General features: G+C 45.6%; 3 protein-coding genes across 4 annotated transcripts; 2 read left to right on the top strand and 1 right to left on the bottom strand.

The window, feature by feature from the left end:
* Nucleotides 1–1,924: 1,924 nt before the first annotated feature.
* Nucleotides 1,925–13,048, bottom strand: CDCA2 (cell division cycle associated 2). The gene is made up of 15 exons (XM_058859082.1): nucleotides 12,813–13,048; nucleotides 11,293–11,859; nucleotides 10,608–10,738; nucleotides 9,881–10,022; nucleotides 9,124–9,320; nucleotides 8,833–8,911; nucleotides 8,235–8,452; nucleotides 7,521–7,608; nucleotides 6,818–7,029; nucleotides 6,359–6,437; nucleotides 5,712–5,761; nucleotides 4,943–5,086; nucleotides 4,264–4,438; nucleotides 3,606–3,808; nucleotides 1,925–3,205 (listed from the first exon to the last, which is right to left on the bottom strand). Exons 2-15 carry the CDS (start codon nucleotides 11,798–11,800, stop codon nucleotides 2,372–2,374), a joined length of 3,060 nt encoding a protein of 1,019 aa, XP_058715065.1. The 5' UTR covers nucleotides 11,801–11,859; nucleotides 12,813–13,048; the 3' UTR covers nucleotides 1,925–2,371.
* Nucleotides 13,049–13,283: 235 nt separating this feature from the next.
* Nucleotides 13,284–20,792, top strand: KCTD9 (potassium channel tetramerization domain containing 9). 2 transcript variants are annotated; one of them, XM_058859084.1, is made up of 12 exons: nucleotides 13,284–13,371; nucleotides 14,348–14,469; nucleotides 15,071–15,114; nucleotides 15,275–15,371; nucleotides 15,569–15,627; nucleotides 16,242–16,370; nucleotides 16,804–16,871; nucleotides 16,957–17,052; nucleotides 17,657–17,806; nucleotides 18,057–18,162; nucleotides 18,373–18,506; nucleotides 18,706–20,792. In XM_058859084.1, the coding sequence occupies exons 1-12, from the start codon at nucleotides 13,324–13,326 to the stop codon at nucleotides 18,820–18,822; spliced, it is 1,170 nt and encodes a 389-aa protein (XP_058715067.1). In that variant the 5' UTR covers nucleotides 13,284–13,323; the 3' UTR covers nucleotides 18,823–20,792. The 2 variants fall into 2 exon arrangements, with proteins under 2 accessions (XP_058715067.1, XP_058715068.1); XM_058859085.1 differs by lacking the exon at nucleotides 16,242–16,370.
* A 1,925-nt stretch (nucleotides 20,793–22,717) lies between these two features.
* GNRH1 (gonadotropin releasing hormone 1) lies at nucleotides 22,718–26,235 on the top strand. Its single transcript, XM_058859087.1, has 4 exons — nucleotides 22,718–22,768; nucleotides 23,306–23,447; nucleotides 24,146–24,241; nucleotides 26,093–26,235. The coding sequence occupies exons 2-4, from the start codon at nucleotides 23,307–23,309 to the stop codon at nucleotides 26,132–26,134; spliced, it is 279 nt and encodes a 92-aa protein (XP_058715070.1). The 5' UTR covers nucleotides 22,718–22,768; nucleotide 23,306; the 3' UTR covers nucleotides 26,135–26,235.
* Nucleotides 26,236–27,391: the final 1,156 nt, after the last annotated feature.

Below are 27,391 nucleotides of genomic sequence, written 5' to 3'. Positions count from 1 at the left end.
TCCAAGGCAGAGCAGGGACTTGGGTGAGATCTGGGTGTTTAAACCCTGAGATGCTGCACAGGCCTTGCATGAAGAGCTCTCCCAAATTCCCCCAGCTGAGCCATTCCCCAGCTCCATGCTCCACCACAGAGCCCAGTCTGGACAGCTCAGCAAGCCCCACATCAGCTCCTGCAATCTCCACCATCAGAAAACACAGCCAGAGCCTCCAGAGGCCACCCCGGCCTATCCCTACCCCAGGAAGGATCATCTGTCATTCCTGACAGATATTTGTTTAATCTGTTCCTGAAGGCCTCCAGTGATGGAGATTCCACACTGCCCAGGCCCTGGATTCCCCTGCTTGGCCATGGCTGCTGCAAGAACTTTAATGTTTAACAGAGACATTTCCCTCCGACTTAAACACATTTCTTGTCCTTCTCAGTGCAGATATGGAGAACAGATCATGGCCCCCCACCTCTGCACCTTCTGCACAGCTGAGGACTTGTTCAAATCCTCTCCAGATTAAGGAGACAAAATATTTTGAGGATAAATTCCATCCAGAGAAGTAGAATAGGAACTAAAAAGCACCATAAAGTAGCAATCTCTCTTGGAAAGAACTGCATCCTCTTCACTTCTTGTGAGGTTTCCTCACCCTGCCACTGCCATCAGGCATCCACAAATGATTCCTAACAACCCTTTTCTACTCAGCTGTACCAAGAAGAAAATCCAAGCTTTGTTTCCCTCTCCTCCAGCCTTCAGTCCCAGCTGCAGCACACTCAGGGAGCCCCTTGGGGAACCTCGAGGGAGAGCTCTCTGTGCTGCTGTGTCTCAGCACCCACAGAGCTGGGATTAGCTCCTCCTGGATCAAAAAGGACATTTCCCCCACAACAGCTCTTGGCTGTTACTATTCCAGTCAGATATTCAGGATGTGACAGCCCCAGTGTCACCAGTGATTTGGTACCTAAAAGCTGCACAAACACACCCAGACAGCTCAAGTACAACTTGACTCTCTCTAGGCACAAAGTGATTTCCATCTAAAACTCACACCTGATTCCAGTCCATCATCATTTCACTCTCCCAGTTTAATGCCAGTTCAGTTGCTGCTTTGTTTTGAACAGTAAAAGGAGCAGCTATTTTTACTAATCTACTCATTTTTCAAACTCTGCATTTTAACCTCAGTCAGCCTCTCAGAATTTGTCCATGATATTCTTTTCCATGTCCCTTCCAAGCAGAAAGCTCAGCCCAGCCTGCCCTCTCCTGGCAGCCAAGCACAGCATCCAACCCAGGAACTCTCCCAGCCTGTTTCCAAACCTAACCCCAGAAGCAAATCCCCAGGTCAAACATTAAGACAACTGTTTTTGGAGGGATTTAAGACATGGAGATGTGGCACTTGGGGCGTGGTTTATGGGCCACAGGACAGTGCTGGACTCTGATCTTAAAGCTCTTTTCCAACCCCAATGATTCTGTAACTCAAACAGCACTTAAATAGCAACTCTTTCAAGTTGCTTTAGGAATTCTTGTCTTGGGAGAAAGCAGTATAAAAATCCAACTGCTCTGGTTACTTTCAAGCTCTATAAAAGCAGCCAAGTACATAAAAGGTTTTATCACACATCACTCATGGTAAAAACCAGGTCACAGAAGGGACAGTGTTGGACACAAAGCCATTTCCTCCAGGCTGGCATAGCAATGCCTCTGGGCTGGAACACCCCAGCATGAAAAATGAGAGCAGCAACAAACCCTGGAGCAGAGCACCTGTAGTCCTTGCTCTTGATTCCATTGCTCCAAGCAAGATGACAGGGGATGGACTCAGGACACACACATGGGAGGGAAGGGCTGGGAATGAATCCTGCTGAGGAATGCTTCTCTGCCCTCAGCCAATCTCATTTTCCCGATGAATTTTATACACAATCAAGGTTTAAAAGTATTTTTTTTTCTTTAATGACCACCCTTTACATCAGAGAATTATTCATGAACTCTAACACAAAAATCTTACTCTAAGGAACTCCACCACTGTTCATGCCCAAAGCCTCTTCAGAAGACAGAAAAGTTTCCCACATCTTCCTCTTCCCTTTCAAGCACAGGGGAAACAAACCCTTGGAGCAAGTGTAGCTGGAAGGACACATCTGACACTGTGGTTTAATGTCTAAAGACAAGCCCACATTTATCACGGAGAAGAAATTTTTTATTCTCTTCATTACCTACCATAACTGTACCAGACCAATGCTCTGAGCCAGTCTGCCACACAGCTCAGATCTTCAAGCAATTTAGGCATCAAGGCAAGGAAAATGAGTCCTAAGTTATCCAGAAAATGAATAAGAAAATAAGTGTGGAAATACAAGTGGAAGAGAGAAGAAAACTGCACTTGAGAGACAACACAAGGCTCTAAGAAGCACCTTCACTTCAGAAAATCAGAGATGCCTGAAACATCTTTCAATCTTAGCTCAAGAGTTTCTGCTGCTTCCGAGTGTTTTTGGTGACTCCTGTCCTTCCCACACCCAGAATTTGTGCTTCTCCTTCTCTGGGTGGGAGCCCAGGGCATTTCTCGAGCTGTGGCTTCAAAGAGGCTTCTCCTCCTCCACCTCCTGCCAAGACCAGCAGCAAGAGGAGCAGAGCCCTCGTTCTCCTTCCCTGGGGCTGGCAAGGGGAGGAGGTTTTGTTCCCTGGGGTGAATATTCTCAGATCCTGCCAGGATGGATGTGCTGAATCTTCTCCTGACTTTGGGAGCAGCTGGGAGGGGAGGCTTGGGAATCTCGCTGGGAAGTTGAATCCATGCAAGTCCCTCACTCGCTGCATCCTTGCTCAGCCTCATGCTGCGCCTCACCCTGACCTCAGCACTGGCACTGCTCCTCCTGCAGGCCTGCAGGGATCCCTCCTTTGCCTGGGGCACTGAGAAAAATTCTTCCACATTGTAAGAGGAAACTGGAAGATCAGCCCCAGTTATTTCCAAGTTTTCAGCAGGAGGGAAGAAGAAGGTGCGGCTGCTTCTTCTTCTCCTTGCTGGATCACCTCTGGCAGAATCCTTTTGAGGACACTTGGTTCTCTGGGCAGCCTCCTGTACATCCTGTCGTTCCAGAATTTCCATCCCAGTTAAGAGATTTCCTTGTAATTGCTCCTTTTCTATCAAGGAACTGCTTTCTTTTGCTTCTTTTTCACATGGAGTCTCTTTGTCTTGCTGGAAATATTCAGATGTATCAAAATCACCTTCTGCATCTGGCACAGTGTTTGAAAACTGGGGGGACAAAAAATAATAATTCTTAGTTTTTTTTAAAGATAGGCAAGAGGTAATCCATAAAAAAACTGGTTCCAAACAGCTGAACTGGCTACTGTTGTCATGTCAATCTCCAAAATCCCAACAACTGATAGGGAATCCTGCAGGCTGGAATCTGTTTCCGTGTGAGGGCAAACTTCGGTCGCTTGGGAAGCGGAGAATGCTCAAAGGGCCAGGGCTGGAAGAGACCTTAAAGATCATCCCATTGCACCCCCAGCCACAGGCCCAGGCTGCTCTGAGGCTCAGCTGAGTTCTGAATGCCCAAGAATGGAGATTCCATGGCTGCCTGGTCCCCAGTTTGATCACTCCTGGTGTTTTTCCCACAAAGATCCCTCCTGTGGTCCCTCAGCCCAGCAGTTACCTCAGGAGCAGGGCCAGGAGCAGCCTCCAGGCTCCCTGGCACCTCAGAGTCTCCAGGCCCAGAGCTGGTGGCCGCTGCCTCCTCCAGGAGCCCGGGGCACACAGCAGCTGCACGGAGCTTCCCACTCCTCCTCCCAGCCCGGGGCTGCTGGGGAGCATCCCTGCAGGCACCCCTGGCTCTGGGATTGCCCAAAGCTGCATCCTCTGAATGAGAGCAAACACGTGGTTAATCGCATACAAAACCTCCCAGGTATTACAAGAAAAGCTTGGTGGTATTTCACTTCTTATAGAAATTATTTCTTATACTTCTTTACCTATATAAAAATAACTTTCTAAATGAGCATCCCAGATAAACAGTGGGGAACAAACCCAACAGAAAGCTCTGCACATCCCTTAACTCTTCATGCCCAACTCAGCAGCTTAAAGACTGCGAAAACAGCAGTACCAAAGTAAGGATTTACTTTAATAAATTGTCAGATTTACACTGGAATCCAGCAAGAACTGAATTTATCAGATGGACATTGTTAATTTATTAGATCCTCCAGACTCTGCTATTACAGAAGCAATTAAAAGTTAAAAAAAATATTTTTGTGTGTGCTCTTGTGTTGAAATAAAGGAACAGAAAGAGCAAAGTAAAACAAAACTAAAACCCAAATTACCTGTAAGAAGTGCGGCTGCCTTTGGTGAGTTTGGAGATGAGAGAGAAGAGAAAACCTCTGGAATTTCAGGGATAGGGCTGAGAAGGGGTTTCTTGGAAGCCATTTCTCTTTCCCCATACAAAGATTTCTTGACTTTTTTCTTTCTTCTTCTCCCAAAGCTTGGGTATTTTGTTTTCTGAAAAGATTGAGAAGGACAATAAAACAGAATAAAGTGAAATTTTAGTAATCCTCTACAATATTTTTGAATAAGTGATGTCATGACTGGATTTTGATGGATAACAACTGTTTCCCCTAAAAGGAAGGTTCCACTTCTTTTGCTAGCTACAGAACAATCTAAAAACTCAAAAGCAAAAAAGAATTACTTTTCTAACATGGCTCTGCAAGAGCCTGGTACGGGAATAACCACAAACTAATTTGTTGGCCCTCAAGTCTGAAAAGTAACACACAAACACCTCTCTCCAAAAAGATCCTTTTGGCCCTACAAGTATTCAAGCCCTCAAGTCAGTAAAGAAGAGGGATGGGACAGGAAATGCAGGAAAACAAGATGGGAATGAAGAAGAAAATATTGGCAGCAAAAGGAAGATCAAAATAAACCTGTAAAACACAAGGAGAGACACTTTGAGAGAGAAATAAATAAAAATAAGAGCAGAATTCAGCAACTGCAGCAGCTGGCACTCACCTTGGTCTTCTTGGGAGCAGCTTTGGTTGGATTCTCCTGTCTCTGAATCTTGCTCCTTCCTGGGTTTTTAGTGTCTTTGTCATTCCCAGTGTTTGTGGCTCCCAAGCTGCTGCAGTCAGTGTCCTCTGCCACGGCCCTGCGCTGCTGAGGAACGGGATTTGGGGTGCTTGGGGGAACCTGCTGCTTATAACACCCCACCAGAGTCCAACAGGCATGAGAATCAAGTGGAATTAATCTCTATCACCTCATTAAGGGTTGGCACAACTGGAAATTAAATATTACGGACTCATTTCACCCAGTCCTGTTTGTATTATAATGAAGATACAGTAAATTTTCATCTTCAGTTATTTAAGAAAACGGGTTACTGTTTTTATATTCCTCTGGTTTTTGCCCTCCCCTCCCACCAGAGCTGTCCAGCACTGAAATCTGAAAGCACTTCTTGTACAATCAATTGTGTGCCTTGAAATTCCAGCAACCAAAACATTTTGTCAGATTATCTGGAAAAGCACCTGGAAAATTCAACAGAAATTGTCAATTTAAGTATCAGGCTTTATTTTTAATAACTGGAAAATAATTTTCATTGAAAAATCTCATTTCCTCAAGGCACTAACAGGAGGTATTTCCATACACCTGGATATAGATAATCCTCATACCTGAGGCTGGAAAAGCTTTTTTAAGCATCAAGAGGGATAAAAAGAGAACAATTCTGCCTGAAGAAGTTCAAAAAAACAAAGTAAATTTGTTTATCCTTATCACTAAGGAAACTCACCTTCATTTCAGTAGACCGAGTTATCGTGTCAGGTTTGTCAGTCTCTGCTACTATAAATGAAAAAAAAAAAGGGGGGGTTTTAATCAGTGTCAATGCAAGTTAATCACATTTGGAGGAAATTACCTACATAATTTCTGATATTCTGCACTTCAGACACTTTAATCTGGAGTAGAAATTCAGGTCTTGAGGACTACGAAACATGGCAAGATAAAAAAATTCTACCTTGCTCTACAAAATAGAGGAAAACTCAGCCTGGGAGGATTTGGTAACAGTAATTAGAACATCCACAGCTTTCACAGATAAATATGCACAACCCACTTTCAATTCTTTTCTAGTTGGGTTGCTGTTTAAAAATAATTAAAATTACAGTATCAGAATCAAGATTCTCAAAAAAAAAATTACTTTAAGCAGTAAAATTTTCACAGAAAGATATCACAAGTCTAAATAAGATCCAGCTACTGCTATGAGCTTCAGAAGAAAACCTTTCCATTTAAATGCTAGCATTCAAATTTTAGCATGATTGAAAAATATCCCCTTGTATTTAAAAAAAAAAATACAAACAGAAAAATGAACCAAAAGCCTCAACTCTTAATTTTCAGGTACAAAAAGATTCATTATCTACTGAGCAAAAGACAAGTTGGGGTTACCTTCTGCATTTTCGACAGGTGAAGGGGCTCCTGCAGCAACAGAACCTTCCAGGAATTCTGGGAGAGGCTCAACACCTTCCTTCAAACAAAAAATTACATTTTTTGGCAATAAATTACAGCAGATATTTGATGGACCTTCTCCATCAGTGTTTGTAGACAAAATGGTTTTGTTTCCTGAAAGAAAACACCTTTGCTCTGTGTGACAAAACAAAACACGGCAGCAAAACATAAGAAAAAGCAAAGGGAAAAACATTTCAAGATTCAGAAACCTCCTAAAACAGCTCTCTAAGCCAAAGTGCTGGTCAAAATTCCTAAAAACTCAACTTCTCAGTGTGATCCTAGAACTTCAAGCAGACTCTGCTTCAATATTTCAGCAATCTCTTTATAAAACCAAGGAGGCTGGGGGTGGAATGAACCAAGAATTGACCATTCCCAGGGAATAGAGAACAACAAACTCACATCATCCCAACCAAAATCCAGGAGGGGCAGAGGCTCCTCGGAGAGGCCCGGCCTTGCCCAGGGGCTCTGCCCTTGGGGACAGCCTGGGGAGGCTCCTCTGCGTAAGGGGGTGTTGGCAGGAAGGCTTTGGTCAAAGATTTCAGGGCTCAGAACTTCCCCAAAAGTCACTTTTTTCTTCTTTGGTGTTTTGCAGCTCTGGCTGTCAGTTCTCTCTGTTGGAATAAAATGAAATAAACAGCTGAGTGAAGGGGGATTGGCACAGAGCAGAGGATTTGTAAAAGATTGAAATATTCTCCTAAAAACCATCACCCAAACGATCAGCAAAATGCTACTTTTCATGGCCTGTGAGGCCAGCCAGGATTTTCACTCTGGATTTATTAAAAAATTAAGGAAGAAACAGACTAAAAATGACCATCTGTTCCCCAAGTTGCAGTTGAAAAAGTGTAAAACTCCTTTAAAAATCAGAGATTCTATTCTAGTGTTCAAGGCTTTCTGAAGTTTTGGGGTGGGATTAATTTTTTTTTTTTTGATAGATGTTCCTTTCCTTGGCAATCTTGTTTTCCATGTCATCAGCAGGATGCCAAAGGAAGTCATTCAGTGGTGATTAATACCAAAAACCAGATTTTGCAAAGAGGCAAAAATTTTTTCTCCTACACAATACTTTAGTTAAAAAAGAAATAAAGAAAGCCAAGGGGAATCTGACCTGCTTGCAATGTTTCAAAGGCTTTTACACAATTGGAGACTGCAGCAGATTCACCTCCTCCTCTGTCACTGGCACTGTTTGAGTATTCCTGTCAAATTTAAGAGATACAGTTCAATGAAATTTAATTAAAATATTGTCCTCTAAGCAGCATTTAATAATCAAGCCTTTTGTTTAGCCAAATCTACTTGTTTGGTGCATGAATAAAGCTCAGTAACATTAATTTCATGGATTCATGGAATGGTTTTGGTGGGAAGGGATCTTAAAATGATCCAGTGCCATCCCTGCCATGGCAGGGACACCTCCCCCTGTCCCAGGCTCCTCCAAACCAGCCTGGGACACTTCCAGGGATCCAGGGGCAGCCCCAGCTCCTCTGGGAATTCCATCCCAACCCTTCCCACCCACTCAGGGAACAGTTCCTTCCCAATATCCCATCTAAAACTGCCCTCAGTCAGTTTGAAGCCATTCTCCATGTCCTGGCACTCCAGACCTTCGTAAAGTCTCTATTTTTCCTGTCACCCCTTCAGGTCCTAGAAGGTACATTTGGGTCACCCCAGATCCTCTCACACCACAAAACCTCCAAGCAAAGCTCCCAAGATGGCCAAGCAGCATTAAATCATTTCCAATTCCTTCCCAGTCAAATCAGTCAGCACAGCAATCAGTCAAATCAAATCAGAGCACCTTTGGGCTCATCCTTAGTGCAAACACTGAACCAACCTTGGGGCTGTCCATGAGCTCCCTACCCGGGGTTTTCTTCAGGATGGATCTCAGCAGGGAGCTGCTCTGGGAGAGGTCACTGCTGGGAATGTTCCCTTCTCCCAGCGGTGTTCCAGGGGCTTGGCTTCCCTCCAGCATTGCCAGGCTCACACCTCCCACAAGCTCAGCCTTCCTGGCACTGGGATCTGAGACAGCACCACTGTGGGCACAGCTGGGAACTGGAGAGCAAGCACAGAGCTCTGACACCAAAAGGTTGAAGGAAAACTGACAAAACTTTAGTATAAAAACGTGAGCTATAAAACTGCACACATCTCAACAGATCCTGTGCGGAAACATCCCACAAAAATTTATCAGCCTGTGAGTTCTGATGCTTTCTGAGCCACACGTACTATTTGGTGTTCTTGGAAATTTATAAAACAAATTTACAATACAAAAAAGGAGCAGTACATGAAGGAAAAGTTACATCAGGTTTCTACAGCGTCCTAAGTTGTAAACAAGATGACAAATGCCAGCTGAAACAGTTCTTGACAAATATTCCAGTATTTTTATTCCTTAATGAGGGTTTAACAAAGATTGTAACAGTGCTGAATCCTCTTACCATGGCCTGTTTCCAGAGTATCTCCAGTTACAACAGTCTCCAAGGATTTAATGGGATTTTGCTGCTCATAAACCCATTCCTAAAGAAAAAGTCACAGGATTTCTACAACAGCACAATCTATGGAGGGTTTTAATCCCACCGACAAGGATTTCAGCATTTCCCCACCATCCACTCTTTCACCTGAATTTATTTTCCCAAAACACCCAGGGAAATGTTTAGAAAACGCTTAATTAATAAATAAATGGTCTATTTTAATGTCTAACTTAGAGGTTTCTCCCCAGTTCAAGGCACCTTTGCAGCAGCAGGGCCAGCAGCAGTCACAGCTTGGCATGGGGACAGGATGCTGCAGATCCTGAGCTCACTCCTGCTGCTCTTGGTCCCATTTCCATTTAAATTTTCTTTCAAAGCAGCTCCTCTGTTGCCCAACACGAACTTTTCTCTCCACTGCTCCAGGTTTGGCTCTTTGTTAAGAGGTGCTTTATTCAGAGCTGCATCAATTAAAAATAAAACAGAACCCAAACAAACGGCAAAGAGAAACTTCAGGTTTTTCAATGAATTTTCCTTTTGTGTTTCTTTATCAAGCGGTGCAAAAAGTCAGGTAATGTTCTAGGCAGGGAGAACACATTTTTTAGATCTACTTCAAAAATAACATTTCCAGCCTTCAAAACAAAATAAGTGATTCTTTTCATATAAATGCTATTAAGACCTGCAATAGCAGAAAAGTAAAATGAAAACCATTCTCCGTTTCATGCAAAAAAAGCGCAAAAACATTAGTGCTCAGTAAGAAATCTATCAAAGAACACAAATCTAGGAACCAAAACTAAGGAGTCCCAAAAGTACAAGTTTTTGGAGAAACCACTAATCAGGGTGCATTAAGATGGTTTAAACAAACAAACCAAACCTTAAACCAAGCACAAACACCTGTGCTGAGCCTTATAAAGGAAGATTATTCTGTTTTTTCAGAAATATTTCTGGTTTCATACTTTCAGCCTAAAGGAAGAGCTGATATTGAAGGTAAATCACCGACCAGGATATTTAATCAACTCACATGAACCTCCTTCCTGGGAAGGCTCCCCCAGGTGTGAGAGCCCAGCCTCCCCCTCAGCTTCTTGCAGGGATTCAAAGCAGGCTTGGAAAGCTTCCATCTTGTCCTTCAGCGACCTCACATTTGCAGGTTTAAAAGGACTGATCTGCCAAAACAAAATTAACCCCAACAGGCATTTCTTCCCTCACCATTTGAGCTTTAATGTTTTGAATTTCCACTTTGACCTAAAAGACAAAAAATCTGGCATTTAATCTGGCTTCAATTGTATCTGTACAGTAAAAATACGGGAAAAAAGGAACTTCATGCAGAAATCTGGTACATTTTATTGCATTTGATCTGTTCTTCCAGTCTACAATTTGCTTTCTGACAGCCCAGCATGGTTCAAGTTATGAACACATCTGATTAACTAAGTCACTCACACTTGAAGTCACTTCATTTGGAACAAGCAACAGTTTAATTACCCAAAAACCAAGTGTAGCAAACACAGGAATGTAACAAAAGTTAAAATACATCAGCAAGCTTAACATGGAGAAGAAATTTCAGCCTCTACACAGTGCAAACAAAACCTAGAACATCCCTTTGTCAGGTGACCAAGGGACAGCAGCAAATCAATGCCACAGTTATCCCCACTGCTGGATTCTTCCCACGACTTGCCTCCCCTTCTCCCAGCACAAGGTGGCTCCTGGAGGGAGTGGAAGTTCCCCATCAGATATTTGGGAAGAATTCTCACCTGGGTGAAAGCTTCTTTCTGCCTGCTGCTCCTCTGCTGGGCCAGGTACCGGATCAGGGTGTTGTTTTCTGGTGATCCCCTCAATCCAACTGTTGACCTTCTCCTAAATTTTAGGGAAGTTGGAGAAGTCCCTGAAAAGGGGACTAGAGGTTAGAAAGAAAAACAAAGCACAAAACCACAAAAATGTTTTGTAATAGCTAAAACTCTAAAATGGTAATTTTTTATTCTTTTTAAGGTTGATTAATGCTACTTATTCTAAGACAAAATTACCTGCTCAGCCTAAGAAACCTCCCTGAGCACATCACATCAAGGGCCTTAAAGCAATTAATCACAAACCAAGTCTGCCTTTTAGCTTTTCAATTGCTTGCTAGTATTTTTACCAATACTTGCAAAATTTGTCTTGCAATTCCCTTGTGAAACTCAAACACTTCATTAACTCAAGAGAGATAAACAGGGAGCATTTACCTGTGTAGGATATAGCCAGTTAAATGGTATCATTATCTTGTATATGGGATATCCTATAAATATGTTGTAGCAACAGCCTCTCAGAGTGTGCTCCTGGGCATACTCAAACTCTGATCACCTGAATCTGCCCTAAATTAGAGCCTTTGGCATGAGGCTGGACTAAACGAGCTGCAGAAGCCCCTCTGAGAAGGACAAAAGTCATTTGTCACCCCAGCCTCACCCGTGGGCCGTTTGCCAACACTTTCCTGAGCGATCCCGAACTCAGCAGTTACCACAGCGGCAAAATCAACAGGTTTGTTCCTCTCTTCGGATAGTCTAAACTCAGGTTTTGCTTCCACTTTGTCCCTCTCAGGAGTGGAGAAGTCATTTCCCAAAGCTTGGCTGCTGGAAAAATCCCCCTTGGTGTGCAAAGGCAAGGGGAGCTCAGTGAGCACATCCCCCCTGAGCGCCCCAAAACACCTCCCAGGGAGCTGCCAGCTCACATCAACCCCCTGGGGCTGACACAAATCCTCCTCGGGGCCTTTGGGGCATTTCAGGACACGTTTTGGTGGCTGCGTCTGGTTCCCATCAATGAAATTCTCCTTCTTGGATGGTCTGATGCCTTTGGGTTTGGTCACTCTGCAGCTCTTATGGTCTCTTGATGGAGGGAAAGAGGTCTCTTCTTTCTGTTCAGGACAACCACACTCATTTTCTTTAACTTTCAGGGGAGTTTTAGATCCTCTGAGCATTGTTTGGGAATTATTTGAAGGAACATTCACTCAGCCTTTACTCCTGTAATTACAGATTCCTATTAAAAAAAAAAAAAAAAATATTATTTGCTAAGAGCAAGAGCTCACTACCATGCTCAAGCTTCTTCCAAATCCACATTTTTCCTGGAGAAGGTGTTTAACAGGAGGGTGGGAAGGGAAATTTATCCCCAAAAAACTGCAGGGAAAGGACCCACTGGGCAGGGACCAGAAAGAAAAACACAAGAGCACTAAAAACCTGCATTATAAACAGGCACAGGAGTGGCTCAGGGTAAGGAGCCACAAGGCTCTGTCAAACCTCACATTAATGTAAAATACGTGTATAAAATATATTAATCACAATCACACTGCGGCTGTCTTACTCCAAGTGTCACAACAAATATCAGCAGTTTAACACAACACTAATTAGTAGCAGCAGAAAGAGAAAGAAAGTCTTGGAAAGAAATCAGCGGAATTAAAACCACTAGCAGTATGTATCTTTTTAAATATCACGAGCTTTTGAGTAGAAACTTTGAAAGGCTAGGGCTATCTTTGCAGTTAGTTTCATGAAGTTAATGACGGACAACTCAATAACGTGACTCTGCAACTTCGCTCCTGCAAATGCGCCCACTTTTAGAAACAAAATTACCGAAATTAACCTTCTTAACAACGCCTGGGCAACCTTTTTCTTTCTTATTTTTTCTTTTTTCTCTGCTCTCAGGCCCCAGCGGAGCCCGATGGCCACAACCACAGCCACCAGACGAGGGAAAAGCACCCAAAGCAGGGCTCCCCCGGTCTGTAGCACCCCTTGGGCGCTCGCACCCCGAGACCCCGGAGCTCACCCCAGGTACCCGGGTACCTCCCGCACCCACCCGGCCAGCCCAGAGGATCCGCCGCACCCACCCGGCCAGCCCAGAGGATCCCCCGCACCCACCCGGCCAGCCCAGAGGATCCCCCGCACCCTCCCGGCCCCGCCAAGGGTTCCTCGCTCCGGTTCCCTCCGAGCCGCCCTCACCTGGGCCCGCGCCCGGCCCGCCTCACGCTTTCAAACCGCGCCACGCCCCGCGGATCCCTCCGCGCCCCCGCCCCTTCGCCCAGCCCCAGCGCCCGCCGCAGCCAGCCCGGCCTTGGCAGCACCGCTGGGAAGGCGGCTCATGGGGGCGACTCCTCGCCGCTGCTCTGCCCCGGGGGTACCGGGGATCGGCGGGGACAGGGGGGATTCTTTGAGCCGGCGGAGGGATCGCGGGCCGTTGAGACGTAGCACCGCTTTGGTACGGGAGGAAAAAATAACACGATTAAATGGACTCATTCAACGGACCGCGCGCACGTGACGGGCGACAACCAATCCAAGATCGTTTATGCAAATATAAACGCTCCTTCCGGTCGCGATTGGCTGCCGCCCTGATTTTCCCCGCCTCCTCGCTGCCCATTGGGCGGGCGCGCTGTGCCGCGCAACGCTGATTGGCCGTGAGGCCTGCCCGTCAGCGCCCGCCCCTTCCGGGTGTCGGCGCGGCGGCGGGCGCAGCATGAGGCGGGTGACGCTGTTCGTCAACGGCAGCGCCCGCAACGGGAAGGTGAGGCCGGGCCGGGGCCGGGTCCCGCTCCCCGCACCGCCCCGCACCGCTCCGCCCTTCCCACAGCCGCCCCGGCCAGCCCGAAGGGGCGCTGGGTCTCCCCTCGCTGCCTGGGGAGGGAATCGCCGGGGAATCGCGACAGGCGGGATTTGTCGCGAGTGGAGGCGCTTGGTGGCTTTGGGGAGTCGCGCCCGGCTGCCCGTGTGAGGCCCAGCTGTGGGATGAGGGATCTGGGGGGAGACTGACCCTGCGTGGGGGTAACCTGGGAATAATCGCATATAATTGCTCAAATCGTCTCAAGACCGAAAATAGTGATTTTTAGGCCCAAGCAGTGCTTGTCCAGCAGAGCAAAAGGCCTCGGGATGCATTTCCACTGAGAGTCCGTGATCTTGGTGTTTCCATCCACATTCTGAGTGTAATCTTGGTGTTTCCATCCACATTCTGAGTGTAGACGTTGACGTGACTGTGCTTAAATGTGTAATTCTATTAATTCTGGCCATAATCCCGCTATTTCCAGCCTGGCCTGGCGTGCAGGAGTTCATGTGACCGCATTTCAGCCTTGCACTTCTGCTAAATTTTGTCTGTGATCTTGATTTTCCCATCCACATCCTGAATGCAGACAGTTCATGTGCTTGTCCTTTAATCCTTGGTTTTATGGAGGGAAGTACATTTGGGAGAGGCTTGGAACAGAAGAAGTAACAGTGTTTATTTAGGGAAATAAATAACTGAATTATATTCTTACAGCAACAGTTACTCCCTCGCTGCTCTTGCAGTGAGTTTTGGTGGGAGCTGTGCGAAATCACCCTGTTTTTGTGTTCAACAGCAAAATTGGTCTTTTCCCTCGTTTCTTGGTCAGGATCCAAATGGATTTTGCTCCTCCTAATAGCCCTGATAACTCTGAAGGGACAGGGCTTTTGGAGCACAATTTCAGGGGTTTGTTTTTATTCACAGCCTCCTATCTTCTCTCCTCCCCCAGGTCGTGGCTGTGTATGGGACTCTCTCAGATTTGCTCTCTGTGGCCAGCAACAAGCTTGGGATAAAAGCCACCAGCGTCTACAACGGGAAAGGGGGGCTCATTGATGATATTGCTTTGATTAGGTGAGAATCAGCCAGGAAAAGGCAAAGCAAGGCTGTGGATTAAGAGGCTAACCTGTTAATCACCCTTAATCAATGCCCAGTGCTTTCCCTAAAAACATTTCCAGCCAGGATGCCCAAAGGTCCTTTTGTGTCTTTTTAACTTCAAAGCATTTATTGATTCAGAACTTGATACAAGCTGTGTTTGGGGCCTTTTTAGCTCCTCCTGTGTTGATTCCAGGACAATGCTTGTGCCATGAAATCCTCACTGTTCCAGTCAGTCCTGGAATGGGGGGGTTTCTGTAAAGGAGACAAATTCTGTCACTGCTTTGGCTTCACAGAATAGTCCCAGACTGGGGAGAAAAGCAATTATTTTGTAAGGATTAATTGATTACACAAGTGGTCCCTACCTGGCTGCTGCAGATAAAATCTCTGGAGAAGTCAGTCCATTCCAATCCAGTAGAACCTGCAAAATACAGGTAAAAATCAGATTCAGAAGTTCCAACTAATGCCAGTGGTCATAATGTATCTGAAAGTAATCAGGAGAGGTTCCACTGTTGATTAGATGAACAGTAAGTTATGCTTAACCTTCTTTTTCTCTTCCCTCTGCCCCCTCCTGTCTCAGGGATGATGATGTTTTGTTTGTCTGTGAAGGGGAGCCCTTCATTGGTGAGTCTGTAATTCTTATATTTAACTTTCTATTTAATAGAGTTGATTTTGATTTCATCTAAACTTAAGATTTTAGTTTGTGGTGTTTTCAGAAGATACCTCTTTGTAATTAAAGAATATTCACAATTTTTCCAGTAATTACTTTGTTTCTTCTCTGCAGATCCTCAGACTGATGGGAGAGCTCAGGAGGAGCTGACAGGGTCCCACACAGACTGGCTGACTCTCAATGTGGGAGGCAGATATTTCACCACCACCCGGTAAAAATGGTCTTCAAAAACTTCAAAACCTTCATTTCAGTAAAGCAAAAGACCTTAAAAAGTAACTTCCTGTGAAGGTCTTTGACCCCTGCAGCTTTCTCTGTATTTTGTATTTGCCACCACAGTTTTGTAAGAAATTAATTCTTAAACATTTACAGATGAAGGAAAAGTAAAGCTGGGCTGCTTTTGTTTTCTAGGAGCACTTTGGTTAACAAAGAACCTGACAGTATGTTGGCACACATGTTCAAAGACAAAGGTGAGTATATTGAGATAAACTTTATTATTTTTACGTAATAAATGAGCAAAGTAGGCAAGCTGTCAAGCTGAGGCTATTGTTCATAAAGTAAAATATCTAAAGTGTATTAAATTACCAGAGCAGAACAGAGATTTATTTTTAATAACTTTATTTCTCTCTGTTTGTCATCTCACCACCTAATGTAATCCTCTCAGAAGCTGCAAATACAGCTCCCACCCATTGTCAGTAGTTTGGGTCCTTTTTTTGTTTGTTTCTCTGATTTGAGGTTTTCATCTTGTTGCATCTTCCTCAGTTTTGTCAGCAGAGCCAGTGAGCAAACTGTGCACGAGGCAGCCTTGGGGAGACAATCAGACTAAAATTTCAGTGCTGCTTTTGTCCATGATTCTTTGTATGTGGTAAAAATTCAGTTACTCAGAGCAGGAACAAGTTCATTTTAAGCTGATTTTTTTCCCCCCACTCCTCTTTTCCTTCCTTCTCTCTCCGAACCGCCCTTCCAAGTGGAATGTTTGCTATTCCAGTCCCCTTTGGTAATAACAAACTCTGAAAACTGAAGCAAATGCTCTCCTATTACTACATCAAAAGTAATTTTATATATATATATGTTGTGGAAACAGATGCTTGGGGGAATAAGCAAGATCCTAGAGGAGCTTTCCTCATTGACCGCAGTCCTGAGTATTTTGAGCCCATTTTGAACTATTTGCGTCACGGACAGCTCATTGTAAATGATGGCATTAATTTGCTAGGTAGGTATTACCTGTCTGACATCTCCTAAATTATTCCTCCTTGGAATTAAAGCTTTGCCCTCAGGTGCCCGTGGTGAGGCCAGGGGGAGCTTTGTGTGCTTATCCCCGTGGTTGGGAGTTTTCCCTTTGGTGGATTGAGTCTCAGCGGTGCAGCTCCATGTGCTTGCTTTAACAAGGATAGGCTGGTTATTTCCCTTTGGAGCATTAAAAATCTATACTGGATTAATATCTGGAATTCTGGAGTTGATCTCTTTAACCTAATGCTGGTGTTGGAACTGTTGTGTCTTGAGTTGTTTTTCCTTTTAGCTGCAAGCAAACTCTCTCCCCAGTTACATCCAGTATAATGTGTGTGTGTTCTCCAGTAAGGGGAGAGAAGGGTGCTGCTCTCTAGATCAGCAGTTCCCTGCAATAACCAGCACTGCTTTGTTTGTAGGGGTTTTGGAAGAAGCCAGGTTTTTTGGGATCGACTCCCTCATTGAACACCTGGAAATCGCTATTAAGGTACCTTGCTGTCTGTCAGCCCTGGATGAACGTCCTGCTCTCCCAGGGAATGTGTAACTCAGTCCCTGCCTGCTCCTCTCCCCAGAATTCCCAGCCGGCTGAGGATCACTCTCCCATCTCTCGGAAGGAGTTTGTGAGATTCCTCCTGGCAACACCCACCAAATCCGAGCTGCGCTGTCAGGTGAGGGAGCTCAGCCTTTGTCTTTCCAGCAAAACTCCAGGAATTGCTTCCTAACACCAGATCCAACCCTGCCCTCTTGCACTTTAAAACCAGATTTTAAGGAAATCCCCAAATCTCAAGAGCTTTGCAATTACATTTCGTGGTGTTATGTAATAGAATGAATGCTCTTGTGAGTGTATGTTCATCTAGAACCCTGGAATGGTTTGAGGTGGGAAGGGACCTTAAGGATAATCTTGTTCCTATCTCAGGGACACCTCCCACTGTCCCAGGACACTCCAGCCTGGCCATGGATGCTTCCAGGGATGAGGCAGCCACAGCTGCTCTGGGAATTCCATCCCAGCCCCTCACCACCCTCACAGGGAGGAATTTCTTCCCCATATCTCATCAAAACCTGATCTCCAAATCCATTGCCCCTTGTCCTGGCACTCTCTGTCCATACAAAAAGTCTCTCCCATCTTTTTACCAGCCCCTTTAAGGTACTGGAAGTGTTTCAGTACATCTGTTTACACACAACTACCCAGACCTGTTTCTTTTAATTCTTCTATGTCCAGACCTCCCCTTTCCCTTCTGTGACCATTTTTGGGGTGTTCACTGGCTTTTCCAGGGTCTGAATTTCAGCGGAGCTGACCTTTCCCGCCTGGATCTTCGCTACATCAACTTCAAGATGGCCAATCTGAGCCGCTGCAACCTGGCCCATGCCAACCTGTGCTGTGCCAACCTGGAGAGAGCTGACCTCTCTGGATCTGTGCTGGATGTAAGGATGCAGCACCCTGGGCAGCCTGGGCTGCCCTGCACTTGTCTCAGGAAACAGGAATTGGAACAAAAAAAAAAAATCAGTTTCCCAATATTTTCTGTGATTGTTCTGCTCACAGTGCTTGCTCACAGTAACAGGGGGGTTGTGCTTTGGTGGGGGTTCAGTTGCAATTCTAGAATTTAAATCTGTGTTCTGCTGATTTTTGGTATTTATCTTCACACCCTCATGACTCACATCCTGTCCCTGCCAGTGTGCAAACCTGCAGGGGGTGAAGATGTTGTGTTCCAACGCAGAGGGAGCATCCCTGAAAGGCTGCAACTTTGAAGATCCCTCAGGCCTTAAAGCTAATTTGGAAGGTAAGTTTCTGCCTGTTAATTATTCCCTGGAAACAGCCCTCTGCCTGTACATTCACGTAGCAGAAGTTCACTGGCCTGCTTCTGCCAAATAACATGAAATTCCCAATTCTGCTGTGACCTCTCCCAGCTTCCCCAGCCCTTAGGAAGCATCACCTGGAGCTGCTGCATGTCTGGGTTTCCCTCCCAGCCCTCGCTGTGGGTGTGTTGCAGGTGCCAACCTGAAGGGTGTGGACATGGAGGGCAGTCAGATGACAGGGATTAACCTCCGAGTGGCCACACTGAAAAACGCCAAACTAAAGAACTGCAACCTCAGAGGAGCCACACTGGCAGGGACTGACTTGGAGGTGAGTTAGCATTCATTTTCTGTACATATTACATATATATATATATATATGTGTATGTGTACAAAAAGATGGTAATTTAGGGGATTGCTGGCTTTTCTCCAGCTGCAAAGTTGAATTTGAGTTAAGGGAAATGGAGTTAAACTTTTGAACAGAGTTCTGTCTCTATTCAGTTAATATTAATTTTCCTTTCCCCCTTCAGAATTGTGATCTGTCAGGTTGTGACCTACAAGAAGCAAATTTGAGGGGATCTAATGTGAAAGGAGCCATCTTTGAGGAGATGCTGACACCCCTGCACATGTCCCAGAGTGTCAGATAGGGGCCAAAACATGCTGAAGAGGAAGAAATTCAACCATTCATTGTGACTTTCTTCACCTCCTCCCCTTCCTGAGTTAAAGTCCTGGTTATTAGCCACCTTACATTTGCAGTAGTGCCTAGGTAAACTTTTTGATCACTTTTGGGGAGGGAATTTTTGTTTTCAGAGGTACCAGCAGAGAGTTTGTACCTCTGTGAGCAGAGTGAGGAAGTGGACTGGTGCTGAAACCAGACAGTGTGGCCGGTTCTGGGGGGGAAAGGGTTCAATGGTTTCATTGTTTAGCATTGCCTCACTTTGGAATGCATTTTAATTTATAAAGCACAATATATGCAATTCTATTTATTAAATCTGTAGCTGCAATATGAATAGAAGATGTTACTCCTGTACAGTAGCAACCAAGTTGAGGTTTACAGGTGTATTTCCAGTCTGTGTCCATGCCAGGGGCAGCTCGGTGTCCCCAGGGGTGCTCAGGTCTCTGCTGGGGTGGAAGCTGATGGGAACATCCCTGCTCAGAAATTGGATGTCTTTAATTAATCCTCTCCAAAGCAGTGTGGAGGTTCACAGTCAATCACAGCTGGTGAGAATAATCCTGCTTTCACACATCCTGAGCACTCCAGGCTGGAGTTCCTCAGAGTTTTCACCCTTAGTGGTGAATTCAGTGCAGAGAGGAAAGCACAGAGCTGTCACCAAAGCAGAGAGAGGGCAGAGGGGCCCCAGCTCGTGCTCCAGCCTCCCCTCATGCCCTCAGCAGGTGAATCTTTCCCTGTTTCCCCCTTCATGTACTATGCAAAAAGACTCCCTGAAAGCTCCCTGGGCATCATCCTTTTCCCAGCTGGATCTCCCTGTTCCGTTTGGGCTGCTTCAGGTGCCTGGGTCAGGTGCCCTCCTTGCCCTCCCACACCTGCTGGAAGCAGCTGGAGCTGCTTGTAAGGGGGAGTTGTGCAGGGCAGAGGCCTCAGCACCCCTGGATGTGGACAAGGAGCTGCTTCCCTTGAGGATCCATGGAGTTCTCAGCTCACACCACCCTTATTTTACACACAATCAAAAAGCACATGAAGAAACTATACCAAAAAAATAAAAAAATAAATGAAAAAAAGGTGCATCAAGAACTTACCTCAGATGCTTAAACCACCCCAAAGTTAAAACTAATCTTGAATTTAAGGAAATCAAGCTGTTACTGTAGAAGTACAAAGGAGGAATAAGAACCAGTGGATGCCAGCTGGAGTTCCACAGGAGCTGGAGTTCCACAGTTCTTCAGGGGGTTGTCTCTCCCTTGCAGTGCAATTTCTGTTGTCTTGTAGTCTCAGTTGTTGTTACAAAAATGCTGCTTTGCCACCAGTCTGGGAGAGGCTGTGTCTTGGGGGAATTGCAGGATTCTCCCTCCTTTTCAAGTTCATTTGACTCAGGCAAGTGATGTGAACTTGGCAAGGCTCAAAATCCCAGAGCCACAAGGTTCAGAATTGGGATTATTTCCTGCAGATCCCTCTGGATCAGGCTCTAGGACAACACAATATCCTTGGAGAAATGGCCTGTAGGTTCCAGGGAAATATTGCAGTGTGACTTTGGAGTCCTTTCTCCCACCTCATGGCTTTCAGTGGGAATGTTGTGTCTGTTGCAGTAGAAGAAGATTCCTAGGGCTAGAAAAACAAATGAATTATTTTTCTTTATCATATTTTGTAGCTGGCAGAAGTAAAACTATTGTATGGGAAATATATATATATATATATATCTATTTTCATAATCACTGTGTATAAAATATCTTTGAACTTTCACTGAAGCACTATGGAATAATCACAGCATGTGGCACCATTACTCACAGCTGGATTTTAGGTACCTCTTTTGCCAGGACAGAGCTGTGTGAAGAGCCCTGTGCAGAATTTGCAGGTTCCAGCTAATTTAAGTTGCATTAATAAAAAGTGTGAAAGAGAAAAGTGGCTTGGTTGTTTTCATTTGAATAAAAACCTTAAATCTTACCTGGCTCGTGTGAAAAGAATTTTTTGGTTTAAAGCATAAAATACCTGCTGGAAAAACAATTGTGCTGTGGGGGTTCTGATCCATTAATTGGGAGAATTTGCATGGAATTGTTTTTGGTTTGTCATTCCTCTCAAAGACTCCTCACCCTTTTTGTGCCCACCTTTAATATTTGCTTAATAAAATAATGGGAGTCAGAATAATGAGAGAATCATGGAATGTCCTGAGCTGGAAGGGACCCATAAAAGTCCAATTCCTGTGGATGCACCAGAAACCTGTGGAGAAAAAGTTGTTCAGGGCAGACTCATCAGAGCCAGGGTAAGTGGTGGATAACAAACTGCAATTATTGGGCAAAGCTCTCTTTAAATGTCCGAACCAAATCTGCTTTTACCTCTAAATAACTCATTTTTGCAAGGCTGAGCAGGGGAGGAAGGAGGCTCCAAACGGGAGAATTCCTGGGTAAATCCACACGGACAACAGGAACATTTCTCCCCCTGACCCCAACTGATTTCTCAGCTTGATCACCTGAGCTGAGCTCAGTGCTGGCTGTCCCTGCAGGAGTGGGAGGAGCACGGGGGCAGGAAGAATGACTCTACTAAGAGTCACCAAATCCTCCCTGAATTATTTACTTATTAAATCACTTTAATCCATTAAAGCTCCAAGAGGTCATGGGAGCCAGAGCAGAGGATGTTTGGAGAGCAGGGAACACGAGACATTATCAGGTGGCACAGAAGAGCTCACAGCAAGGCAGAGGAGCTGCCAGGTGGGGAGGAATCCAATTTCTGCAGTCAAAATTACTGAACTGAACTCCTGCATGCGAATAAATATAAACCTGCAGTGTTTAGTGTTCAGTCTCGAGACTGAAAAACGGGGAATCATGGAATGGTTTGAGTTGGAAGAGGCCTTAAGGATCATTTCCCTCAATTCCATCCCCAGGGACCCTTTCCACTGTCCTGGGCTGCTCCAGCCTGGCCTTGGGCACTTCCACGGATCCAGGGGCAGCCACAGCTGCTCTGGGAATTCCATCCCAGCCCCTCCCAGTGTAGGAATTTGTCCTAATAAAACCCAAATTATATATTTCTTCCAAATCTAAACCTCCTTTCTTGTCGATTTAAACCCATTCCCCCTTGTCCCTGTCACTCCAGACCCTTCTAAACAGGATTTTGGGATCCTATTCACACCAGAGACTCCATCATGCCAACAAAGTACATTTACAGTCACAGACTCATCCAGTTTAATCCCACCTGGCATTTCACAGAGCAAAGAACACCAAGGCACCTGAATTTAAATATTAAGGAGGAGGATTTCAAACTGCTCTGGGCACTTGAGCAACCACAGGCTCCATTTGAGCACCCAAGAGTTGTTTCCTTCATAAATGAAGATGGGCATGAGGTTTTGCCTGGATCATGAAGTCTCCATCCCTGGAAGTGCCCAAGGCCAGGTTGGAAGGGGCTTGGAGCACCCTGGGGTAGGGAAAGGTGTCCCTGCCCAGGGCAGGGGTGGAAATAGATGAATTTAAAGTCTTTTCCAACCCAAAATATTCCAGGATTCTTAAAGAGCTCAATTCCTCACCCGTTTCACACCCTCAACAAATTCAAACTCACTCAAGAATGTTCACTAAAGAAGCCAGAACTCACTGACAGAAAAACTCCTGTGATTCCCAGCAGGACCAGCTGGATCCCAGTGTGGGATTTACAACCTCTTAAAAGCAAGGCTGTTACTTTTATGGCTCTTAGAGAAAGGAGCTGAATTTAATTGCTGCGCAGGGGTGTTCCAATTATGGGCTTTGCTTGTGCTGCATGACAGCCACTGTAATACCAAAATTGCAGCCTGGGAGGGAGAAGTGGGAAAAATCTGCTGGGAAAGAAGTGGCACTGGGGTGCTTGGATATAAAAAGGGAGGTGAGAGCACATTGACAGACATTTTCCAGAGCAGAAGAGCTGCTGGACTTTACTCCTCAGCTTCTCTCAGGCAGCAGGTAATGTGCTGGAATAACATCCCACACTCCCTTTTTATTTATTCAGCGCTTGCAGATGCTCCTCTTAAAAAGAAAAAAGAAAAAAAAAGATTAGGAGAGACTGCAAAGGGCAGTTTTTAAGGAGCAGGGACACCAGAGCAGGAACCAGCTGAACACGTCTACCAAACACCACCAGGGAATGCAACCTTTGAGGTCCACACATGCCGGGAACTCAGAAATCCTAATTTAGATCTTCAGCCAAATTTTCCAGATGTCCAATCTCTTTCAAGTGAGCTAATCCACACTTCTGGAGTGGCTGAAAATCCAGCTGGGGCTCCCGCCCAGGAGGTGCAGATCAGAAGAGGAGCAGGCAGAGGGTGGGATTTTTGGGGTGTCTGTGCAGGGCCAGGAGCTGGAATTCCACAATTCCTGTGAGTCCCTTCCAGCACATTCCACCATCCCATGACTGAAAAATGCCTCGTTTCCATCCCTCTCCAAGGTGCAAATGGAGCTGTCGTGCCTTTGTGAGCAGACAGGTACTTTTTTTGTCTCTGCCAGGATGGAGAAGGCCAGGAGGATGGTGGCCAGTGTCCTGCTGTGCCTGCTGGCCATGGGGCTGTGCCTGGCGCAGCACTGGTCCTACGGCCTCCAGCCAGGGGGCAAGAGGAGCGCCCAGATCCTGCTGAGACCATTCCAGGAGGTGGGTCCTGGGCTGGGAAACAACCCTGGCCTGCAAAAATGCAGCCAAAAAGGCGACAAAATCTTCCCTCCACACCTGTCCCTGTGTCTGTCCCCCAGGCGCCACCAGGTCTGGGGATAAACGCTTTGTTTGAAGTAGGGTTTGGGAAATAAGGGGTGAGGTGGTATTTGTCAGCCTGGCACAAAGAACAGCACATTGTAGCTCTGTTGTATGGAGAAAAAAATAATGTATATATTTTTTCATAATCACCGTGTATAAAATCTTTTTGAACGTTCACTGGAGCACTGTGGAATAATTTGGGCAGCCAGCTCCAAGGGAAAGATGGAGGTCTGAGGTCCAGGTAAAATCTGATTCCATCCTCTCCCTAAATTCCAACGTTCTGTTGGGTTATTTTATGACAACTCCTCCAGTTCCCTTAGAATTCTGGCAATTTGCACGTGGTGGATGCTCAGCAATTAAATGACAAAGCACTTGTGGAAGGTTCTGTCCACCGGTGGTTTTCCCCTCCTTTCCAATCTATACTTCATGTCCAGCTCCTCCTCATTCCAGCATTCTGGAGTTCCTGAGGAAAAGGTGGATTTCAGCTGTGTAGTGGAACAGTTTCACTTCCACCTGTAACTAGGGTAGAGCTGTTTTTGGCAGAAAAATCTCCCTTCCTACAGCTGGTATCACCTCCTCGTGTCACTTTTCCAATCCAGACTGCAAATGAAATGGAAAAATTAGAGGAGGTGCAGCAGATCGAGTGCCCAGGCTCGCAGCAGAGTCCCAGGATCAGGGATCTCAAGGAAGCCATGGTGAGTAATGTGGTTTTTCTGTCATCACTATGGGAAAATTTAAAGAAAATACATGAGGGGAGGGAGAAAAGGGTGGTGGAGGAGGAACAGGGAGTAAAGTTTAGCTCACATGAGGAAGGATGAAAAAAAATCTCTGTCCTTATTATGGAATCTCAGGTCAGTTTGGGTTGGAAGGGCCCTAAAATCCACCTTGTCCCATGGGCAGGGACACCTCCCCCTGGACCAAAATTACCTGCACAGGTCCTTCATTGTCACCTGTTCCATTCCCAAATCCCTCCCTGGATACTCCCTGCTGCTGCCCCAGGGCTGTCCCAGGGCTGTCCCTGCTGTCCCAGGGCTGTCCCTGAGCTGTCCCTGAGCTGTCCCAGAGCTGTCCCTGCTGTCCCTGAGCTGTCCCTGAGCTGTCCCTGAGCTGTCCCAGGGCTGTCCCTGCTGCCCCAAAGTTGTCCCTGAGCTGTCCCAGGGCTGTCCCTGAGCTGTTCCAGGGCTGTCCCAGGGCTGTCCCTGCTGCCCCAAAGTTGTCCCTGAGCTGTCCCAGGGCTGTCCCTGCTGTCCCAGGGCTGTCCCTGCTGCCCCAAAGTTGTCCCTGAGCTGTCCCAGGGCTGTCCCTGCTGTTCCAGGGCTGTCCCTGCTGTCCCAAAGTTGTCCCTGAGCTGTCCCAGGGCTGTCCCTGCTGCCCCAAAGTTGTCCCTGAGCTGTCCCAGAGCTGTCCCTGCTGTTCCAGGGCTGTCCCAGAGCTGTCCCTGAGCTGTCCCAGAGCTATCCCAGAGCTGTCCCAGGGCTGTCCCTGCTGTCCCTGAGCTGTCCCTGAGCTGTCCCAGGGTTGTCCCAGATTTCAGGCTGCAGGAGCAGCCAGATGGAAGCTGCTGCTCCCAAGGTCCCAGAGTGGGAAATGCATTTCCAGCAGCTGCTGCAGAGCAGTGACAGCACAAACCTCCCGTCTGCCTTCCCTGACAAACAGGGAGCCCTCTCAGGCAGAAATGGCTTTTTCATTAACCCAGCAACACCTTCATGGCCAGATGGACACCACTTCCCAGGCAGTGTCCCTGGGCCATCCCAAAAGCTCAGCCTCTGCTTCCAATTTGAAGCCAAACCCCAAAGCTCCAAGTGCTTGAAAGTCTCTCCAGCCTCTCACCGAGGAGCCAGGCCTAGAAAAGGCTCATAAAATCAGGAACAGTCATGCAGAGCCCAAATTCCACTGGATTTTCATGCAGAAACTACCTAAATAAATATGGTTTGACCTCATCTTTAATCCTATTTGTACTGAGCATGTATTGGAATCACGGCCCATGGCTGCCAGCAGCAGTAATTTACTGTATTTAAGTATTTTTTTTACTGCAAGAGATGAAGTTAAGCAGGAAAGCACACTGGAATAATTACCAGGATATTTGAAATGAGTCCTTTCTGGCTCGCTGAGGGAAACTTGGCCTGTCTTTGTGCAGCTAAAAGGACCAAACCCCACCAGACCCTGGGGTTTGCTCAGGAACTTCTTGTTTCTTGCTGCTCCATAACACTGAAAACAAGGAAGTTTATTCCACACCCAGCTTTTCCAGCCTAACACATTCCTGGAGCTGCTACAGGAATATTAAACAGGGAAAGAAAGGGGAGTGGATGGAAATGTTCCACCCCATGGAAAAACTCCAATTATCATCATTTCCTGGGGAAAGTGGGAGGGAGCACAAAAATCCCCCTCACTGAGGGGCTTCAGGGAGTGAACCCCCAGATATTAACCCAGTTCTTTTCCATCCAAAGCACCCCAGGCCTTCAACTCTGCGGTGTTTTAGCACCCAAAAACCCCATCCTCAAAGTCATTTCTGGTCTTTAAACCCAGCATTTGGTGTGTGGTTACAGGAGAGGCTGATGGAGGGAGAAGGCAGAAGAAAGAAGGTTTAAAAGCCAAATGGAGCCACAGAGCCAGAGTGAGGTTCCAAAACTGTGTAAACATAAATTCCTCCTCAAATGCTCAATATGTGAATAAATACCCTGAAATTGCATTAAATATGTTAAATAAATTAAATAAATTGCATTAAAATAGTGGAAAATTGTGGTGTAGATTATTGATTTATGTAAAAGAGAATATATCCCAGTCCAGAGTGGGAGCAGCAGAGCAGGGTCTGCTTTGAGTCCTGCAGGGAAAGTTTGGATGTGACAACTTTTGTTTCACATGTCCAGACAAAACCGTGGCCTCTTCTCACTCCTCTCTGGGTAAAACAGCAAGGAAATTTGGATAAAAGGATAAATTTACTTTTGGAATTAACTCCCCTCTCTGTCAGTGGTCCATGGAAGAAAGATTTTTACTACTCTTTTTTCTGGTTCAGTCATAAAAACTACATTTATTTAAAAAATGTATTTACAAACTTTACAACAGTCATTACATTTAAAAAACCCACGAAAATTTGTACACCTTGCTTTACAGATTTAGTGAATCACATGGCATTTACCCAGAGAGCTGCAGTCCCTTCCCAAAGCTCCTGCTCTCTCCAGAGCCACCTTAAAACTGTATTTTTTACCGATTAAGTTGCAAAAGACTGGAAAAAAACCCCAAACACCATATTTCCAGTCTGCAAAAGTGAGTTTGCAATGAAACCACCAACTTAGGATATCCCAGAACACACAAAAACGCCTCCCACAACACCCAAATCCTCCTGAATTCACCACAAACACGGCCCAGGGTTTCGAGTGATTAAATCTGTGTAATACCACAGTGAGAAAAATTGATCAAATATACATTTATGATTAATTGAGGCGCTTCCACCTCTGCCTAAGAACACAAACCAGCACCACGTGGACCTGAAAAACAGGTTAAGGTGTGAACCTCCTTTGAGTAACCGCTGGAGTGCCCAAACTCTGCTAAAGGTGCTTGAATTAATGTTCAGAGAGAAGAATCAGGTGAACATCGTGCTTTTGAATACCCATAAAATCACATTATTTGGTTATTTTTCCTCCCTGCTGTAGTCTTTGGAAAAGCTCACCCTGGTCCACCAGAGGATTTGGTCTGCAACAGTAAAAATAAGGTCAAGTTTTTTAACTAAAAATAAAAATAATCAAAAGAAGGTTACAGAAGCAGGTCAGGAATGCTTTCGCTGTATTAAAAAAATAATTAAATTACAGATTTAAAGTTATTATTTCCATTTACAATGATAAAAATAA

This window comes from Poecile atricapillus, chromosome 29 (assembly GCF_030490865.1).
Source record: "Poecile atricapillus isolate bPoeAtr1 chromosome 29, bPoeAtr1.hap1, whole genome shotgun sequence".
NCBI classification, from domain to species: domain Eukaryota; kingdom Metazoa; phylum Chordata; class Aves; order Passeriformes; family Paridae; genus Poecile; species Poecile atricapillus.
This window is presented reverse-complemented; position numbering and strand designations above follow the sequence as displayed.

Bases quoted from the DNA above. Each gene is read 5' to 3' on its own strand.
- CDCA2 (XM_058859082.1), bottom strand. From the start codon at position 11,800: ATGCTCAGAGGATCTAAAACTCCCCTGAAAGTTAAAGAAAATGAGTGT. The intron at 7,030-7,520 runs GTCAGATTCCCC...TTATTCCAACAG, and splicing joins CTTTGAAACATTGCAAGCAG to AGAGAACTGACAGCCAGAGC. The intron at 4,439-4,942 runs GTGAGTGCCAGC...CAATCTTTTCAG, and splicing joins CTGCTCCCAAGAAGACCAAG to AAAACAAAATACCCAAGCTT.
- KCTD9 (XM_058859084.1), top strand. From the start codon at position 13,324: ATGAGGCGGGTGACGCTGTTCGTCAACGGCAGCGCCCGCAACGGGAAG. The intron at 13,372-14,347 runs GTGAGGCCGGGC...CTCCTCCCCCAG, and splicing joins GCAGCGCCCGCAACGGGAAG to GTCGTGGCTGTGTATGGGAC. The intron at 16,872-16,956 runs GTACCTTGCTGT...TCCTCTCCCCAG, and splicing joins ACCTGGAAATCGCTATTAAG to AATTCCCAGCCGGCTGAGGA.
- GNRH1 (XM_058859087.1), top strand. From the start codon at position 23,307: ATGGAGAAGGCCAGGAGGATGGTGGCCAGTGTCCTGCTGTGCCTGCTG. The intron at 23,448-24,145 runs GTGGGTCCTGGG...TTTCCAATCCAG, and splicing joins TGCTGAGACCATTCCAGGAG to ACTGCAAATGAAATGGAAAA. The intron at 24,242-26,092 runs GTGAGTAATGTG...GTGTGGTTACAG, and splicing joins GGGATCTCAAGGAAGCCATG to GAGAGGCTGATGGAGGGAGA.